Consider the following 21,270-nt stretch of genomic DNA (forward strand, 5'->3'; position numbering starts at 1 on the left):
AATAAAGTGGATTTTGTACACTGAGCTCTTTTCCTAATCACTCTGAACTGTACTTCTTTCTTTTTTTTACTGAAAAATGAGAAAAACCCCAACAAATTTCATTTTAATAAACTTTTCCTTTGAAATGTATCCAAATGAATCTCTCTTTGTTTAAGTGAATGTTTGAAGGATTTGATCATGAGAAGTTTAAAAATAAGAACCTTCTTTTTAAAAGTGATCAGATTTCTTGGGTGCACAAATTTGTTGGGTCCTAAAACTGACTGCTAGGAAATACCTTTCCTTTTACCACAGTTCTAAAAGTGAATCTCAGAGCAGAAGCTGTGAAATACATGAATAGTATTCATGCATCATTTACACCATGATTCATACATGTGACACACATCTTGGTTTTGGTTTTCAACTATTCAGTCCACATAGAAGCCTATGCAGTGCATCTTTTTAAGCATTTTTGAAGATTTGTTCTCATGGGCAGAAAAGGCTTAAAATGCCATTTTTAAAAACTTTTTATTTTTACTTCATTCTCTGTAAAATGTCCGTGATCCCCACTTCCAATAATGGAGAAATACAATTAATATCCTCTCAGTTAAAGCATGTTGACAGCTTCACAAGTTCTACAGTAACTGAGCCCGGTAATTTCACCCAACAAATTTAGATATTTTCACAGATTATAACATTATCTTCGTTCTAGAAAAATGTGCAACCATCAACCATCTCTGGTAATCCCCAAATCGGGTAATAAAAGATAGGGTTATAGTAGGGGGAGGGAACAACCAAAAATTTGGATCGTACTGCAAGTATAAAGAAGAGAGAGAGTTTATTTATGATATTTAAATATCTTGAAGCAAATGTAAATCATACTTCTTCCAAACCTATACAAATTAATTGGTTTTGTACTTTTAAGAACTGATAATGATTTCAGTTACTATATTGCTTGAATATCTTTTCTTATGAATTCTTACTTTCATTAACATCATCCTGGTAAAAAAAGAACCAAACCATAAGAATCTTACTGTTTCAGAATGCTGCAAGTTAATGAGCTGCAAATACAAACTTTTGCTTATTCTCTCACAGCTCAATGCCAAAAGCTAATAGAAATATGGTAATTTGCAGTAGATAACTCTTCATGCCTACCATGATTATGTTAGGACGTTGGAGTATTTTTGTAGCTCTCACAATCAATTAATTCTTAAGTTAGTGTATCTCAATGGCCGGATTGCCATCTTTTCTGCTGACTCAAAACTATGCTTAAGAAATCCCCATTGAAGAAAAGCTCCCACAGCTCAGCTAAGGAAAAGGATGAAGTGGACTTATTTCCATCCTCTGGCTTAGAATACTAATAATTCACATTACTACTATACTGAAGTCTTTTGTACTCAAGTTCTCTTCACAGTCTCCAGGCCATCTCAATCCAGGTGTTGTCATTTCTCTATTGCAAAATCCCTTTATACCAACTTCATTTAGGTTATGAGTGCTACTCTGTTTTAGTTCAAAACGATTCATTAGGAGTCTTTAAACTTCACAGAATATCTGATAGCATGAATCATGTACCAAAACTGAGATAAACAGATAAATCTTTTAAAAAATGTTTTATTTATGGGTATGGGGGCTTTAATACACTCTTAAACATGGCTAAAAATTGCTCAAATTTTGCAAAGAATGGGCATGAGAATTCAATAATTTTATCTCTTCAGAGTTTGGTTTAAGCAATTAGACAGTTAAAAATATGAATAGTCTAATGTCAGAAGAGTTCTTTCTGTTCACCTGGAGTAAATTTGAAACACATTCCTTTGGAGAAGAGTGATATTTTACAAGTACACTAACACATGTAAAAAAAACCTTTCCTGGATAAATGATTGCTTTTCAATATGTCAAGCTTTTGGTTTAGGATTCTCTGTCCTTTTATGTTGTTTTTTTGTTTGTGGTTTGTTTGGGTTTTTTTAAAAGTTTAAAATATTCTCATTAATCTACTTAGAATGCTGAAGTCCATTGAAATTTTGTGCTATTGAGGTCACCAAATCTAATGTCTTTTTATCTTTCTAGAAGAATTACGTAAGAATATCGGTTTTGCTGCAAAACAAGTGTCAGAAACAGCTGATACTGATATGAAGAACCAGATAGGAGATAAATCAAAGGAAGAAACAGAGTCAGAAAAGACTTCTGTTTCCAGGGAAACCTGGATTAGCTTTGAAGACTTCTGTGTTTGTTTCCAGTAAGGAATAGAGAGTTTGGGTTTTATTCCATAAAATATACAATGTAAAAATGGTAAAATTCATAACGTGACTATATAAAAATTATATCTTAACAGGTCTTCTTTGTATAACTGTCCTGCCTTTCAGGGTGGTTTCAAGGCCACTTTTCAGACCAGAATTACTGTCCCTGTTGACAGGGAGCCTGTAGCTGCAGCCCTGCTCTTTTCCTTGGGTGTGTCCTCCAGAATACAGTGGAGAACACCATCAGCAGCTCCATAAAGGATATGTCAGACTGCAATGGGGGTGGAAGATTGTAGATTGTGGAGTGTGCCAACATTAGGTGCTCACATACCCGACCCAGCAGCCACTGGGCACACAATCTGCATCAGAACAACACAATTCTAAAGAAAAAAAAGGTTGTTGAAATCAGTTGCCATTAGATTAGCTTGGTCAACTAGCTGCTTTCTTTCACTCCCTTTTCAATATAATCCAAAGCCATTTATACCTCTGCAGACATAAAAAAACCTGGTGTACTTGTAGTATCATATCTTCAATTTCTGCCTTTAAGATTTAGGAAGACTGGTACAATATATATATACTTTAGAGAATCTAAGATTGCTGAGGGGAGTAATTTTATCAGAGAAAATCCACCCAGGTTTTTTGGTTTGAATTTGTAATTGAGATTTCTTTGTGAAGCTTTTATATTCATAAGTGGGTGTTTTCTTGAGCAGATATTATACTCTGCTCCCTCTCTAAAGGAAAATGTGTAACTTCTATACCGGCTAGCAATACAGGAATACTAGAAGTAAAAGTTTAGGCCTTGCTAAGGTTTGCCTGTTACTTTTAGTTAGTCACAGATACCAGAAGATAGGGCCTTCAGAAAAAAAAGCATCATAACCAATGTAATTTCCTTTCAAAGTCTTGCTCACGGTGTCATATGGAGAGAATGTGAAATATGGACTTTCTAACTTGTTAGCCAAATGTTAAAGTACTGTTGACATTTTGTAGACCAATATTATTATTAATTAAGGTATAAAGCATTTTTCAGTTTCTTGTTCCTATCTCTAAATAAGTGAGAGTTTATTTTCACAGTGAACTGATAAAGTAGCTGTTAACAAAGCATCTCGATTGATCTTGGAAGAATTTATCTCTCAGAAGAAATTAGGCACCTAATATTTTCATTTTATCAGTCAGTTGAAAGTGTTTTCTTGTCTGACATGCCTACATCTCAGGCAAAGTGAAAATAAGATGAATGTTCATAGTTCATATCAAACTTTGAGAAACAAGAAAAATTTTAGCCACTGTAGGAATTGATACGTCAGCAATGGCTCAGGATTCCTGTGATGTTTCTGAGTAACCAAAACATTAGAGTTCACATCACAATTCCATCCTCAATTAAAGCTGAAGTCATTTATGTTGCCTTTGGTGAAATCAAGGTCAGAAAAAATTGTCAGGAGCTACATAGCTTTCTGTAGGTGTGCAAACAGCGCAGAACTGAAAAAGCACATTACTTAAGTATATAAAATAGTTCTTCCTTGCAGTTATACTTTATTATGGTAAGTTTTCAGATGGTAATGGAAGTTTTAGAGTAATATTAGCATGTTACCATTTATAGATTGAAACTGAGCATATCAGTGGCCTGACCTCCAATGGAAAACTATAGAAATGCAGCAAAGATAAAAATTAATGTCAGCTGCTTTCTGTGGAGATGAATTCTATTTCCCTTTTATGAAATGAAAAAATGTTGAACCATTTTTGAGAAATACATGGGAGTCTCATTTATGAAAGTAAAATTAATATGCTATTAAATAGACATTTACCTGAAATATATAATTTGTGCTGATTATTTTCCTACATAATTCTATTTTGTATTCTCCCTAGGAACCTGTATGTTTTCCACAAGCCACATACATATGCTTATAATTATCAGAAGACAGATTTTAAGGTATATGACTGTATCGTTGGGTTTTTTTAATCTTTGTCGAAGTCTTACATAAATAGGTAATACATATGTCCTGAATGATATTGGTAGATCACATAGATCACATTGCCATTACTGAAAAACAATAATGCATTAAGTTTATTGTAGTCAATACAAATATATGTTTCCTAGCAAATATCCAGAAGTATTTCACTGTATTTAAGACAAGGAAAAAATTTTTGGAGTACTACAGCACAATAACAAAAAAATGGATTACATAAATAATGCAAGTTGATAGTGAATCAGATCTCCATCCTCTCTTCATTTTGATTTAAATCTACCTTATAACAATTCAGTATCTAATTTGAATTTAATCATGATTCAGCTGCAGAATCTGCCCTTTCATTCTCCTTCATCTGCCCTGTCACCTAAAGCCCAAATCACGAGTCTGTTTAGCATAGCCCTCCATTTTCTCTTTAAATGCTAAGGCCTTTAGCTATTTACAGCATCCTGTTGCAGGGGTTAAAAGCACCCTTTAATTACTTTGAAATTATGGAATTTCTCTAAACCTGCCATTAGTTCGTATTATCAGAAGGTTATTCAACATGCCTGAATATTCTGTTCCGCCTCTAATTTTATAGTGTATCTGAAGTGCAATTGTAGAGTACCAAATGTAAATTCCTGGCATGAACTTTCTGTAAAATCCTGTACTGAGAAGGTTAACTACATGTATTATGCTTCATAATTGTAGTATACCTGCAATTTCACACCTCTCTGTAATCACAAGAAATTTTCCTAATGACTGCACGATATACTTTCACAAGCCATAATCAGCATTAAGACTATGTAAGCCTGTGTCCTGTTGTGCCAAAAAAACCTAACCCTTTGCTGTAAAACCATTCTAATTTTTTACATTGATACGGATGAGGCATTTACACCATTAGGTAAATTCTGTATGATGCTTAACAAAAGAACATTTTCGTTTATGATAGGAAGATAATAGCACTGGCATCTAGGATCAAATACAAAAAAATGTATTTATATGACTCTGGAAAATCCAGGAAGACATGTATTGTAACGGTTCTGAAGAAAGAAGCTCATTTAGCTTCAGATTTTGAAGAATTTCTAGGAACAGTAGAATCATTCTGTAGTTCCTAATATTGGCATAGGAATTATATAGCAAAGTTGTGAGTGAAAAATTTTGCTTCCTTAGACATTTCTAGAAAAAAAACATTATGAGAAAGAATCACTCATGTCTACAAATTAAAAAAGTACATATTTCTTTCAAGCTTATTGTAATTAGTTTCAATCAGAAAGTTGCAGCACAAAAAATTTTTGATCTTCCATTGTTGTTTCACAAGTGGAACTACTAAATTGAGAATGAATATGAAGAATATTACATAAAAGTAGATATATTCTCATTCAAGTAACTGTTCTGTTTCCTTTTATCTCTGAGCATTATAATACCTGCAGCATTAGGCTCTGGGCCTAAATAACATGTCTGAAATTTGGAAGAAGTAGTGACAATTAATTACCTGCTCCTCCTTCTATAGCTAAGGTCACCATATCCGAAATCTTAGCCATACTTTGTATAAGGACAGTTGGACAGTATTCAATGAAAATGAAAGATGAACAAGTGTCTGTTTTTTTATGCAGTTTACTAATGACCAAGTCATCTATTATTTACTTGTGGACAGTCTGATGCCCATTGAAATCATAGTCAGCTTTTCTGCTTTAGTGCACTGGGATGATACTGAAGGTAAGGCCAACACAGAAAAGTACACGTTAATGCTTTAAATATTAAATATTACGTTAAATATGTCTGTGCTGTTGTGTTTGGCTGTTGTGTATTTGGGCACAGTTTGAGAGTTTAGTATTAAATAGCCAAATTGATTCTAAGAAATATGCTAGTATTCCAGCAACACTTCATTGTTATTTCATATTGATGGTGAATATTTTCATGAAAGGATCCCTCCCTTTACTGTTTATTATGATTTGCTGCAAGCTTTTCATCACTATATTTCTAGTATGGATTTCCTTGTGTTTCTTGGAGTTTCTTTTCTACAAATTCCATTCTTGCAATCTGCTTTATGCCTTAGCTGATCATAATGCCATAAAAACAGCAATATAACCGAAGTATATTTTTGAAATGATTTTTAAACTGGTGCATAGTAAGATCCTAAGTACATTTAAACTTGGTTTCTTTCAAGATCCAACAACTGGGAAGATTTAAATAAAAATCACTTGTATTTCATGAAAAAAATAGAATGGTATTCAGGAAAGCTAAGTCATGTTATGATAATTGGCTTAGGTTAGCCAGATATTTAAACACTGGATATGAACGTAATTTTAGTGCATTGAGAGTGGCGGAGAGAGAACCAAAAGAAAGTTTAAAAAACCCAGACTGACCATTTGGTTAAAATAAACTATAAGCTATAAATATAAATAAATATAAGCTTTTTATGGCTGCTTCCTTCCTTTGCATATGGGCAGAATGGATTTCTATGCAGTTTTACGGTAGTCTGAAATGACTTGGAAGATGTCTGATGTACACATTCTTTTAACACATTCTTTTAATGATTATTTTAAAGCAAATGGCACAAATAAGCTGTATTCTGTGCCACCTATGCATTTTAAGTGACTGGCTTTTTTCTCTGAGTTAGCAAAGCCTAAGTGCAGACTTTACAGGCTGTGAAGTAGCTACAGATTCCATGTTTGTCTTAATTTTATAGTTATTCACTCTCCCAATATTGTGTGGGTTGTGTTTTGCTTTGTTGGTTTTTTTTCTTAATCTAGGAACTAAAGAAGAATGTTCTAGTATTTCAAAGGGTGTGCTGACGATTGAACGTTTCTCTTGGAAATCTGTGACTCCTGGAGAACTTGTGTTAAAGATGCATACATCTGCAACCAAAGCCACTGTGTTAAATCTTCCCGCTGGGTGCGTATGAGGCTTTGTTTTTGTCCTGATGCTTTAGTCCTAAGGCTTGAAATGATCATTTACTTTACATAGTAAGAGTTTATTTTCTAAAACTAAATTTTTGGAATATCAAAATAGCTAGGATTTGGTAAGACTACCAAATTACTATGAGTTTACCAAAACTTCCATTCTAACTAGAATGATTTTGAAATATTCCCTGGAGTAGCAAGAAAAATTTAAGAATTAGCATTTTTTAGTGGAACTGTAAAAGCATAATAATACCATAGGAGGTTTCAATGCTTTTCTTGAAACAGGATTTATGAAACATGACAAGAGAAATCCTAAGGCTATTCATGAAGCCTTGCATATTTTACTTCCCATTCACATAGCTCTTAATATGATTTATTTCTCTTTGCACGTAACTCTAAATTTTCTAAATGTAGAGCATTGACTATTTAAATAAACAGATTAAAAGCAAGAGCTCTTGTTATCTATTAGTTTCTAAAAATGCTTCTGGGCAAACCAGGAAGATGACATCTTCATATCTTGTCATAAACATAAAGTTGCTGACTCTTTCACTGAGGCTTCTACTTTTTGAAAAGTATAGAATCACCAGTTTAATCTCAAAGAGATGAGACAAAATGTATTTTTTGAAAAATCAAGTAAGATTTCAAATAAATAGGCATAGCAAGAAAATACTCCAGTATTATAGCATACTGAATTAAAGATCTTTAATAGTGCTCTTTATTTGTTTTGATTCAGACTAAAACTAGAATAGTTATTTTTATGTTTGTAGGCTAGTTCTGCCTCCACATGTACTTTCGTAATGTAGTTTCCAAAAGTTGCATACATCTGTCCTGTAGGGAAGCCCAAAAATGTAGATCTTTTTGCACCTGCAAATTTCAAAGCTAACAGAGATACAAGCAGTTCAAATTTATATGCTGCTCCTCGTTGATTCTCTCTACTTCTGGCAGAGCCAGGAGGCTTTCAGTCAGATTTAATTTACAGCAGTTGTGGGAGATGAATGGGCTTATTGACCACTTTCCTATTTCATTCCAAATGAGAATTTGGAACTTGCTAAGCCAGGAAGGCACTCTCTTCCCACTGTCGGTTAGTGGCCAGGGGGCATTTAAATTTCACTTGAAAGAAGATGCAATTAAAAAATGTGAGTGTGTGTGTGGGAGTAGCTCTCCTTTCTTACTCTCACCACTGGATTCCTGGTTAACACTTTGAAGGTACAGCCTGGATGAACTTCTGCAGCTAAATGCAATTCTGTAAATGATCTGAGACCATGAGGGTTTGGTATCAGCTCCTCAAGTATTTCAGTGGGACAGCAAGACAGTGTTGACTAGAGAGAAAAGCATAAATCCCTTGTTTTGTGTAACTGTAACTAGGAATGACTTCTTTTATGATTAGAATCCATTATAGGATACAGTTAGGCAAACAAGAATGAGCTGAATATATGACATTCAGTCATAAGTGAATTTCTGTTGATAACCTTAGGAGGTTATGATTGGGCAGTTTGGCCTGCAGTTGCTCCTTATAATGGTCACTCAGTAGTGTTCATCAAGCCTGACACAATTATTTTTCAACTAATTTTTCCTTGTTTTGTCAATGCAAACATGGAAATTTTGACCTAAGTAATACATGACCAGAACACTTGATGACTTCTCTAAGCTTTCTAGAGCAGATATGTTTCAAGTGTAGCTAAATATAATCCTGATGAAACAATCTGTTGTTTGTAGTTTTATGAAATAATGAGTATACCTGTTTTGCTTAAGAAAATCAAAATAACACCTAAACAAATAAAAATAAAATAATAATGACTTCTCTGACTTCACCTACTCCCTGCATTTGGAGGTTCTTGAAAAGAAAGGATTTAGACATGTCGAATTTTGAAGCACAAGGACATCTAGAAAAGGATTTCAGTATTACTAAATGCAGAAAAGAAAAGCTTAATAATTGCTGTAATTAAAAGAAAAAAGTTAATTTACTTTTTCTTGAATGTAGGAAACACATATTACTCTTCACAGTAAGTTCTCCCATAGGGCACCATATTCATCTGTGTACCATGGTGCCATGTGTCTTTGGAGAAGAGGATGATGTGATGCCAGCTCTTGAAAAGGTATGCATAATAAAAACGAGTCAAGATTGTGCAAACAGTATTTCAGACTATTAATTAGTTTTAAAATGAAGTAATATTGGATTTTCATTTAGAGTTATTATGTTTAATGGTATAATATTAGTTTCAATATTAAATGGATAAGGGCATAAAATTTGCAAAAATTATCTTACTTGTAAGTTAGCATTGGGTAGCATTGTGGTTTACATAGAACAGCAGCATAAAATGTTAAAAATACTCATGCATGTCTGAGGTACTCAAATAGCTCACTTTTTGGGGTATGTGATAAAATACATGTACATATTATAATTAATAAGCAAAAACACCTGCCTATTAAAATAAATTGTCACATCAGTAAAGTTAGTTTTTTCCCATGAGCTCATATATTACTTACTGGGTCCCAGAGCAGCTTTTATATCTAAAATGAGCAATTTAATCAAATAACTTTACATAGCTGAGATAAGAGGCCCAGGAGAGCAATTACTACAGCTTTACTTCTTCATTGTCTACAATCCAGACAGATATCACTGTCATCCATATTTTCAAAATTTCTTTGGCAAGCAGTAAGCCCAAATATTTTTCATGGGCACTGAGGGGAGGGAATATAGTTTCTAGCTAACAGTTTTGCTAAAATATTTTAAAAGGTGAGTGTGACAACAAATTTACATAGCAGTGTAGATTCAGAGTCCTAATAATAGGGCACTAAAGCACATTTATGACATTTATTTTATCAAGGAAGTTTAAATATAAGAAGTCAGACCATTAAAAATATCTTGTGGCTGTACTAATCCCTTGCCTTCAATTTCTGGATGAAAAGCTCTTTGTTGTCAAGAAAATAAAGCAGAATCTTATCCTTGGATCTTCTCTGCATTTCCTTTTAAAGACAGCATTTTCTCTACAAAGTGTCATTTGCAGGAAAGTATCCATATTCTTGCACAGAAATCCTGATGAATATTAAAGATGCTTTAGGCAGCATGTATTCCATCATTGTTTTCAGGGGGATACGAATACTAATTTGTACTTTTATAACAGAAGATGCTGAGCATTTCAGCTAGCAAAGTCATATTATCACTGCAGTAGAAAGTCTCTGTATGCATCTTATTTTTGTTTAAATTTTCTAGGAGTATTGATACAGGAAAAACAAAACAATTAATAGATACATGTTATGATGTCTGTTATAGTGTTGTAACATTTTAATTTCAGTAGCTAAAATCAGTGAAAATTTTGTATGCTTTTGAATACCAGAGACCTAATTGATTTTTTTAGTTTATAAAATTAATAACAATTCCTTGGATTTAGAAAAGTTTTGTACTTCTTTGCAGGAAGAAAGCTTGTATGCTGTCACAGCCTAGAAAGAAAACAAACAAAAATTTTAAAGGGATTTTTCTAACAGTGGTTGGGTTTATTCTCTCTTCCCAGGAGAGCTCTCGGTTTACAGAACAGGCTACCACTATCCTGAAAGCTGTTGGAAATGTGATAAATAATTACAGCAGTAAGGATGAGCTTTCTAAAGCCTTGAAGGAGTTGGAACTAACTCTCTGTCCTCCTGGCATCCATGGTACTGGAATGGCTGAAGAACTCTACAAGGTGAACAAACAATTTTAATAAGCATGTTAAACATTTTAATAAACATTAAAAGCTACAGAAGCTGGATAACAGCTTAACATTGTCATTACCCTCTTCAAAACAATGTCTGTGCATTTCAAAAGGACCACCTGCATGCTCTGAATGGGGCATTTGTTATAAAGTGTAAACCCAAATAACATTACTTGCAACTGTATGATAATTTTCTTCTTTTAATAAGAACAAATTTCAATATGCGCAGAGCAGCACATTCTAAATCAAGTCTATTTTTGTCAATCTAGTTTAGCATACTTTGGGGCAGAAAGCATAAGGGGTCTTTATATTTTGGATTTAAAAGACTCTCCCTGAAATTTGGAAAAGCCGGAATGGTTCTTTTCTGTGTCTAACGTTAATGGAACAGAAAAACATTATTACAGCTTATATTACTGTAGGCAGTAATGAGGTTTTTTTCACTCATAGTATTTTTAGGTGTTTTTCTTTCTTTCTTGAAACTGCAAAATTCTTATTTCACTTTTCTGCTCTGTATGTGTGATAAATTAAAGGGTCTTTAGATACATGATGAAAATGTTACACTTTTCAGTAGATCTCTATCCTATGGGTTTTCAATATTTTAAAGAATTGTAACAAATAAAGTTTTATAAAGGACATGCTAATTTTTATTTGTATGCAAACGTTGATAATACTGTTATCAAATTATAACTTGATAACAATTGTTATAACTTGATTGTTCTACAGTCAGTACTTTATATATTCCATATTCATTTACTTTCATCACAGTACTAGAAAGCTCATGTAGCTTAGACTGTGTATTTTAGAATACTGAATAGAAGAAGGAGTTTAGTATTTTTATAATCACTGATATTAAATTTAGAACACCTGAGGCAGTGCTTTTATATTTTCGCTTGACACCATGCTCAAACTTGGCAAAACAACAGAATTAAGAAAGAATGATTCCAGGTGAAACACTCAGGAAAGAGGTCATTTTCATGCCAAGTCCACGAGAAAAGAAAATTGATTTGAACTCTCTGGAATGGAAAATAATTTTAAATGCATATGCTTACATGAAATTCGTGTAAAACTTAGAGACCTTAACAAAAATTCAATAGTCATGAACACACATATTCCTCTCTCACCCTCTAAGACCAAGGTATAACTGAAAAAGAACAAAAAACCAGAAACTGGATAAATGAGAGGCACTGAACTGACAGTGATTCAAGACTGAAAATATGGAAATTATCTATCTTTAACACAAACAATGAAAAACTACTCTGAATGTAAGAATGAATGTAGTAGATTCTTCACCGGTCTTAAATATTAAAAAGAAAAGATGAGATTATTAATAATAAAATACATAAAATGTTTCCAGAAAGCAGAAGAATCCAAAATTAAGGGCAATGAAAAAAAGAAATTATGTCTTTTTCATTAAGTTATTACTCTGTTCTTCAACTCAGATTATGAAACAAGTTCAGAAAAACACACTCTAAATTTTCTATCTATTATAAGGAGGGAAAATTAAAAAAAAAAAAAAAAAGAGACTGGATTTCTGCTCTTTAAAGAGCATCAATATGTCAAGAATAAAAATAGAGCCAAATCCTTCTCTGTGGTGTCACCTCCTAATCTAGTAAGCATGTCCATTCAGTTATCACTCTCTGCTCTGAAACCTCGAGTCATGAATGCAAGCTGTCATGGTAATAATTATAATATATTCTTCTGTCCTCTGGTATAAGGCCACCAATCTACTACACATAAACCATTAAGATATTTTGGGTAATAAACACGCTGAAGAATAAGTCCTATTTTTAGCAAGCCAGACATGACACAGGTTTTCTTTTGATTTTTGGCTTGAAGCATTGTAGTCCTACAGCTGGGACTAATTTTCAGATACTTTATTTTTGTAGACGAAGTTTTTACATGATAAAAGAAAAGAGCTAAACAGTATTTGAAACAATAATGAGAAGCAATATAAATCAGCTTTTAAAAATTAATCATTCTTTAAATGCTTTTCCGCATTTTGATTTTAGGTTTTCAATATTGCATTCTGGTGTTTGATCAATTATGTAATAGACGAGAAGACTCCTTACAGATATAAGCTTGCCTTCAGGTCTTTCACTTTGGATTTTGAAGACTTTAAGATTTCTGGGGATGACCCTGTATTTTCAGGTACTGTATTGGTATTGCTAATCACTTCAAATATGTCTGCCCGTTCTTATTTTTGAGGAAGCCAGCTCTTCACTAATCTTGTTTTTTCTTGCCTAAGTAGGCACAATTCATTTTTAAACCAAAGACTTCTACTGTTGACAGCACATCTGAGACTCATCTCAGAATAGAAATGATCCTTTTCTTTCTTCCAGAAAGTCTGTTTAGCCTTTGTTAATTTATAAAATTGCCCTGAGTCTTCCCTAGCTTGCATTTGCTAGTATTGACAAACATTAACAAACATCTACAGGTGCATTTTTTACCTGAGGTACTGCAGATCATTACTTTTGTTCAAATTACCATTTGAAAAGATCTTAAATGCATATATTGTTCACAAAATGAGAGTGAAGGAAGACTTAAGTTAGTACCTTTGTTGAAAGTTTCTTAGTTATGGGTTGAGGATTTTTTGTTTGTTTCTTTTAGGGGGAGGGATATTTTGATTTTTGTTGGCTTGCTTGCTTACTTACTTGCTTGTTTTTTAAGCTTATTATTTGGGAAATTGTATTGGCTGGCTAGTTAGCTGTCTAATCACACGTGCAGTGTGGAACTGGCTACAGCACCATCTACCTCTTCTCCAGCCTGTGATTAGGGTACGCTGTGTACCCAAACGTACTGTGAGAGGAGCCACTGGAAGGCCAACTTATTTGTTACAAGTAGGGATAATTCTCTTCCTGCAGGTTTTTTGCTTCATTTTGTATGCAGGCTGGAGGCATTATGTATTAAGTTTGCCTGGCAACCAAATATATGGCTCTTTTCCATTTTAAAACTTACTTTTCAGTCCGTGTAACTTTTAATCTGTTGATATTAACATTTAATAGTAAAAGCTTTATGTATATGGTTTCATACTACAACAAAATAAGGATTTATCTGAAAAATTGATCACCGTTTGAAGGCCTTTCAGAGGGACTTAGCTTTTCCTTCTTCTCTTATGAACTTACAGAATAAAGTGTTTCTACATGGTGAATAATCAACTTTCTTTTGATTTTTCATTTTATTCTAGAAAATCAGTATAAAAAAAGAAATTAAAATTTACACAAAAATTTTTACTGACACAATGATGTAATGCTCTTATTCTTTTAAGAAAGCACATATACTTGTCTCTCTTTACTGGGGACTTTCCTCCAAAACCCTCTCTTCTGAAGATTATTCTTCTGTGAGACATCAGGTATTTTGAAGGGAATGGCATCCCATGGCAAGAGTTATAAGGGTCAGCATATTGACATTTGTCACACCACTTGAAGTAAACAACACCTGTCACATTTTTTCAAGATGACTGTGCTACTGATTTCTGTATTCCAAAAAAAAACCTTAAACACTTGTCAGCAATAAAAGAGAAGACATTTTAAAAATAGATTTGAATAATTAGCACAGTTGACAGGTTGTAACAAAGACCTCATATATTTTACTAAAATATGAGATCCACTGTGATAGAATATTTTTTAGGATTTGGGCAGTGAACCAAAAAAGTGGAATGAATGTATGGAGAAAGAAAGTTCTGTTTCAGTTTTCTTTCCTCCAGTATCCAGTGTATCCTTTAAATGTGTTTACTTTTACAGAATTAAATAGGAAAATATTCCTATTGGACTGCAAAGTTAATTGTTTCCCTTTGGTTTTATTGACATTGGACATTTTTTTCACCTTTATTAATGTTTGCTCTGCTTAATAAAGGCTGCATTGGAGTAAGTGTATGATTTTGTTCAGATTCCATCCAGAAACCTAAAGAAATAAAGCATATAAATCAAGTGAAAAAGTCAAGTTAAAATAGGTAGATATCAGGAAAAAAAGGTGAGGAATGCATTGTAGGAACACCTAGAAGGATTGGCATCACCTGATTTGCTTGGCCTATTAACACTGCTGCACTGTCAGGATAGTTGCTCAGATCTTGTTAAGACTTTAATTGTGACCTTTTGGAACTTAACAGATATCAGTGCAAACTACCATAACAAAGGACTGAAATATTCTTGTTGTCTATGTCTGAGAGTATATATATTTATTTTTTTTTAAATTTTATATTAGCATATTCAGTTTGCACTGTGTGCTGAATTAATCTCAAGATTTACCAAGGGCAGGGATATTGTGATGTACTGCAGTTAGCGGTCATGTCTGGTAAGGTTTCTGAGAAGCCATCTGAAAATGATCTAGTGGCATTTATTTGTCTGCCAAATATCATCCATCCATCCCCATGGAGCAATTCACACAGGAGCCACAAGAAACTAGTGGAAGATGGTGGTGTGTAAACATATGAAAAAGAAATGGAAATTTCTGAACTGAGTGCTTCTCCATGGCATGGCTCTTCTATGGTCTTGTGGGAAGAGAGTGGATAAAGGGGCCCTGCAGAACTTTGGGCAGTCATGAAATGCTGAATTTGTAGAGGTATATGATTCCTCCTGGGAAAGGAAGTGTATCAGGATGATGTTACACAAGAGATAGACTTGATGGCTGAGTACTGCTTACCTGCTCTCTGTCACACATGTTCTTTGTTTACCTTGTTCTGGTTGCTTTGTGCCCAATAGTGAGCCAGCTCAGTTCATTAACTCGCTGGAGGTCTGCAGCACTGATTTTCAAGAGTCTCAAACACCTGACAGTCATTTAGGCACATTTCAAAGGCTACATTTCTTTCTTATGGATAAATTCCAACTTTGAAGTTGGAAGTGGAATACCCTTTGTGTACAGTTCTTTTAAAACATTCTTGTATGAAGTTTTACCTAGAAGTCAAGCTGTTTGCTATAAGCTTATCCCAGCTGTGTAAACCATAGTTGAGAAGTTCTGTTCCTGCTTAGTTCTTTTCCAGAATATGCTTCTCTTTCCTCCAGGAACATAGGTTAAGATCAGTGGTCATACAGTTGTTGTATGACTGGAGAGAATTTGAACATTTGTTTCTTCTTGCACTTTGGATTTGAACTTGAGTTCCAGTAAAGGGTGAAGGAAAGTTTGGCATTATTTGGTTGAATATGTAAAGTGTCTGTTGAGTACATGCAAAACACACCTTTTTAAAAAAAGTCATTGTTACATTGCCTACAAAAAAACTGCAGCTGATTTTATAGTGAACAAAGTCTTGCAAGGCTGCTTTGAAAATTTCAGTTTATTATTAGAAGGGGTGTCTTCTGATTAATAGCGATGTTATGCCAGAAATTTTTGATGAATCAGTTTTCAGTCATAATGTCAAATTTGAAGTGTCCACTAGTTAATATTGGTTGATTTAAAGCATGTCACAGTAACACATTTCTCTGCTTATAAGACAAGATATTAAGAAATGTTAAGTAAAAAAAGCTTTTAAAGATCAAAATATTTAATGTAGACCTCATTACTTTGACTTGAATGTTACAAAGAAAAATATTTTCGTTCTTCTGACATTGTATTAAAGTTAGAACAAAATAGAAACTCCTTAGGAATGTATACTTTCAAAAGACATTCATCATTTTTGTTTTTCAGCCTGTTCTAGGGTAACTTTTTACTGTTTCTATGAATAGAATTCATTTCTGTTTGACACTTCATCCAAAATTTTTATATTTGTGTATTCAGAAACAGTTTAGCATATAACTAAGTCACTGCATATCCATATATTTTTTAGCCTCACAAATGAAATGTTTTATTTCTAGATACATACATATTTATTTCTAGTTGTGGAGTCCACTTGCCATCCTTAGTGGATAAACTTTTAAGCATGGTCATAGGGCAACACCACACCAGTACTTTCTGTGTGTACTTTTATATATTAGGATCTCCTTACTTATTTAGTCAATATGTGTATATGTGTGTTCATATAAAAAGTATACAACTTCTATTTTATATTTTTTTGCCTTATATGAGCAATGTAGGCTCTGCAGCGAAGGTTATTCTTCTGAGCTAAAACAAATGCTGAAAATTGAAGTCTATTTCCTTTCCTTGAAAACAATTATTAGTGGAGTCAAAAGCCATTTTGCCACTGTCTTTTTAATTATAAAATAAACAAGCTTGTAGATTCATTTTGAAATGTATTACATTGATGAATAAATGGGAGAAGCTAAGAGCCAAAATCTTCTAGAGATGCACAGACAGGACACATCTTAGAACATGTTAAATTCCAGTTGGATATTAGGAAAAAATTTTTATCAAAGAGGCTAGTCAAAAGTTGGAAGAGAATGCCCAGTGAAGTTATGGAGTCTCCATGGTTATGAAAGTATTAAAAAATGGACTGGACATTTACTCTAAATTGATCCTGGTTTGGATATGGAATTGGACCAGATGACCTTCAGTGATCCACTCCAGCCCTTGTTATTCTGTGATTATATGCTGTTTTATAAAAGTGGTTTTGCCATTCATACTGTTGAGTTCTAATCTGTTTTCTATTGAAGTAGGTTTGTGTAATCTCTCAGAGTCACCAAGTATTAAAGGGGCTTTCTGGAGTTTGGAAATGCAACATTGAGGAGAAAGAGTGGCTGGGAACACATCCAGATTTAACAGTATTCAATAGAAGAGATTAGATTGAAGTGTGTGATCTGGTTGATGAAGGCAATATCTTTTCTTAAGCTAGTTGATTTGTCTTCAATGTTGTCTACATTTTTCATGCAGTTTCCTCTCTTCTCCTTTTTGTTTGTTGGTACTTCCTTTTGCAGAACTGTTTCCTTCCTATCATACTGCCTTCCTTCTCTTGTTCCGTATCTGTGGAGTTCCAAACTGGCCCCCTGGCACTGGCTCCTTGTAGTGTTGTTCCCCACACCCTCTTCCTAAGCCTGGGTGGTAATGATTCCCAGGATGCTGATTCTAGGCAAGATGCCTTCAAAGAGCTCATTACTAACCTGTCAGAACCTACTAATTTCTGTTCCACTGCAAAACTTCTTAGTAACAGAAAGTCAGAGAAGTGAACTCTCCCTTTATGACAGATCTCATCCTTATTCCATGTCTCCTTAGTGAAGGCAGAATAAAATGTTTTGAACAACACTGGTGTTTAAATTATTACTTAATAAAATTATCAGTTTGAGAGAGAGAAGAACTTAAAATTTTGTGAAGCTCTTTTAAGCTGTGTTTACAGTCAGGCTTTAATATATCAAAACCTTTTGGTTCATATTTAGAAGGATATTTTGAAATTACATTAGGAGACAATTTTAAAAAATGCACTGCAATAGCTGGTAATAAAGAGAAGAATTAAATGATTTGGTATTTGGGATTAGTGATTGCATTTTGACTTTGCATGATTATACAGTATATTTTCTGTAATTTTATCATATAAAACCAAGATTTTAAGAGCAATATTTTTTTGTCATAAAAGTTTTATGCTGAAACCACACTGTTTCTGAGTTACAGCTCTCTTGGCCTTCTGTGTTTATTTGTTTTTTATTATTATTTTTAATTCATTATAAGCAGCTGTAGGACTTCCAGTGTTGTAGATGTTGGTCATTCTCCCCTTCTTTCAGAGAGCAGTGAGCAGAATCTCGGTAGTTGGCAGGACCGAACTCCCACATCTGAAGAACAAGCAGCAGCTCTCAAAATTCAAGCCGTCTGGAGAGGGTCCTATGTTAGGACAGTACTGAAGAGCAGAATACCAGGTGTGTCGTTTAAAAATGCCTTTCAAAAATGTTTCATACTTTATCTTATTCAAATCAAAGGATCATAGAATATGCAAAGTTGGAAGGGACCCACAAGGATCCATCAAGTCCAGTTCCTGGCCCTGCAAAGAATCCTCCCAGAGAGTCACACCATTTACCTGAGAGTATTGTCCAAATGCTTCTTGAACTCTGCCAGGCTTGGTGCTGTGACCACTTCCCTGGGGAGCCTGTTCCAGAGCCCAACCACTCTCTGGTTGAAGAACCCTTTTCTAATATCTGACCTAAACCTCCACTGACACAACTTAATGCCATTCCCTTGGGTGTCACTGATCACCACAGAGATCAGTCCTGTAAGGATTTTTTGACTTATTAACATCTAGTTAAAATTAACTATACATAACCACTCAGCACATACAGTATTAAAAAGTAGAGGAAAGATACACTACCTCTGCTACATATGCATAGATATTAAACCAGAATTTGCATTCATGTAGATTTAACTCAGAGCTGGGCAATGTTGGGGTTTTTTTTCTGGAAATATAAAGGAAATCATACAAGAATGTGAGCCTCATAATGGATAATAAGTGGAACACACACAGTCTCACAGGCTGATACTTTGCTCGAAAGATACTATACCTGATATTATCTTTCTTTCTTATGTATATAGATAGAGGAATCTTACATAGCAGTTCAAGACTTGTAGTACATTTCCTATTCAGCAATTCTATTATCTCATCTTAAATATTGTGTCCAAATGAAGTGTCCACAGTCCAAGACAAAAGACAGGTAGATAACAACTGCCGAATTCTGAGTAGAGTTGTAAGGATCAGGATTGCAGGTTGTTAGTTTGTAATTTCAGAAAGACAAGATAAAGAAAGACTTCACTATAATCTTTAAGTACCCATTTGAGTAAGGGAATTTGATAGCAATAGGGTCTTTAGCCTGAGATCCAAAGGCTGAACAAGAAGATTTTTAGTCTGAGATTCAAAGATTGTGACTTGAAATCCGACACATTGAAGTTAGAAGAAATAGCATTTATTTTTAAAAGAATAAGGTATTTATTGGAATAAACCCAAATTTGTGTTGTAGTACTGAAAAATGTTAAAATCAAACAGATGCTCATCAAATTCAAAATTAATCATTTATTTATGACATTAATATGTTAGCAGGACTGTTACACAGAGAGTTAGATCATAGTTATTCCTTTTAGCCTCACAGTATAGGAATGCCTGAGGATCATGACAAAGAAAACTGCTCCATTGTAAGATATACATTGCCTCCTCAGTAAGTAATTGCCATTCTGCTGAAAGCTCCTTCTTAAATTACCATAATTGCTGGGGCTCTTTCACCTATACATTTACCTGTACCAAATGGTCTCTTCTACCTTTTGCACCTTCATCTCCTTATCTGTAAATCTGGTGTTGCCTCTTTCACCTGTAGACAAGTCTTGCCTAATCTTTCTTACTAAGTAGTCTAGTGCCTTTCTATATTTGTTTTTGAAGTGCAATGCAAATTAGGAATTTCCCTAAACTTTCCCTAGTGTTATTAATCCATACAAATCCTAGAGCCCAGAAGCTGTTCTTCTGAAGTTTAGATTTTAGATGTTTTGTCATTTGAGCACTATATTAGTATACCAACTCTTTTCCTCATTTTTCTATAATATCTTTCTTAACTTCTTATTTGTTACCTTTAATTCTGGTATAATTTTTATGGTCCTATACTGTGGGGTTTTTTAAATCATACTATATTTCTCCTTCTTTCCCTCCATTATCTATAATTTTTTTTCTCTCTTATTTGTCATTACAGTAAAGTGTTACTATTCTTGCCCCTCTTTTTTTTGTTGTTTTGTTTTAGTTTTCCCTTCCAGTTCCATTGCTAGTTGCTTATGCAATAAAGGAGAATTTCACCCAACTTAAGTCTTGACAAGTCAGACAACAGGTCCAGACTAGTTGCCTAGTCTTCATCTGTGTTCTGTGAATAGAAGTAGACACCTTGAGATGACAACACATCCTGTCATCTGAGAGGTATCCAACATGGGTGGGATTAATTACCTGCTGGAGCTGCCCAATTCTTTTCTTTTTAGCTGCACAGATAGCCTAGGTACATCCCTTCCTGGTATCTGCAAATGAGAGTTGCTTTGAATTAAAGAGCCTATTCTCTGAGGACAGAAATTACCACATATTACACATGTTACAGTGAAAAAGCTGTAAATTAGACAAAATATTGATCACATCATTTTTGCAGTTATAGGAGTGCTGAAAAGTACAAAGGTGATGAACAGTGGAATATCCTCTGTCAAAGGAGAAAACAGTTTTCAGCTCAGTGAGACTTCTGTAAAACTACAAATAAAAACTAGTGATTCATAAGGCAATTTACTTGTATGAGTGGCATTTTTCAGAAGTATTTGGCAGGTGTAAAATTAGAACAATGCAGAAGTTGGATGTTATATTTTCTAACTTTTTTATTATTTCTAGGTACTAGAGAAAATGCTAATGTTGAAGAAACCTTGAAAACATTGTGGACTATGATTGAATTAAATTTTGAAGAGTGTGCTGTAATGTTGTTAAGGTAATCATGCAATAAATAAAACTATTCAATTGCAGGCAGTAACATAGAATTGTCATAAATTGCTATTTCACAAAATAAACATGGTAAGAGAATTATCAGGTTTAAAATTACAAAACCCTGTTGAAGGAGATGAGATGTTTTCAGTGAAGATAAGCTATGCTTTATTCTGTGTACCCTACATGAGTAAAATCTAATTTTTAGACGTTACAGATTTTTTTTTCCTACAGCTTGAGCTACAATATTACCTT

The 21,270-nt window shown here is 33.9% G+C and overlaps 1 protein-coding gene across 6 annotated transcripts in view; it reads left to right on the plus strand.

Moving 5' to 3' along the window:
- ADGB (androglobin) overlaps positions 1-21,270 on the plus strand; it is a 108,451-nt gene that overhangs the window by 54,445 nt on the left and 32,736 nt on the right. For 5 of the 6 annotated variants that reach the window (XM_017813774.1, XM_017813778.1, XM_017813775.1 and 2 more), the window contains 9 exons: positions 2,041-2,209; positions 4,071-4,134; positions 5,767-5,869; positions 6,907-7,048; positions 9,038-9,152; positions 10,569-10,736; positions 12,755-12,893; positions 18,323-18,454; positions 20,929-21,022. In XM_017813774.1, the coding sequence (XP_017669263.1) occupies positions 2,041-2,209; positions 4,071-4,134; positions 5,767-5,869; positions 6,907-7,048; positions 9,038-9,152; positions 10,569-10,736; positions 12,755-12,893; positions 18,323-18,454; positions 20,929-21,022 (1,126 nt within the window). The remainder of the gene's footprint in view (positions 1-2,040; positions 2,210-4,070; positions 4,135-5,766; positions 5,870-6,906; positions 7,049-9,037; positions 9,153-10,568; positions 10,737-12,754; positions 12,894-18,322; positions 18,455-20,928; positions 21,023-21,270) is intronic. The other variant, XM_017813776.1, reaches the window with a different exon arrangement.

Source organism: Lepidothrix coronata, unplaced genomic scaffold, assembly GCF_001604755.1.
Source record: "Lepidothrix coronata isolate B3197 unplaced genomic scaffold, Lepidothrix_coronata-1.0 Scaffold42, whole genome shotgun sequence".
NCBI lineage: Eukaryota > Metazoa > Chordata > Aves > Passeriformes > Pipridae > Lepidothrix > Lepidothrix coronata.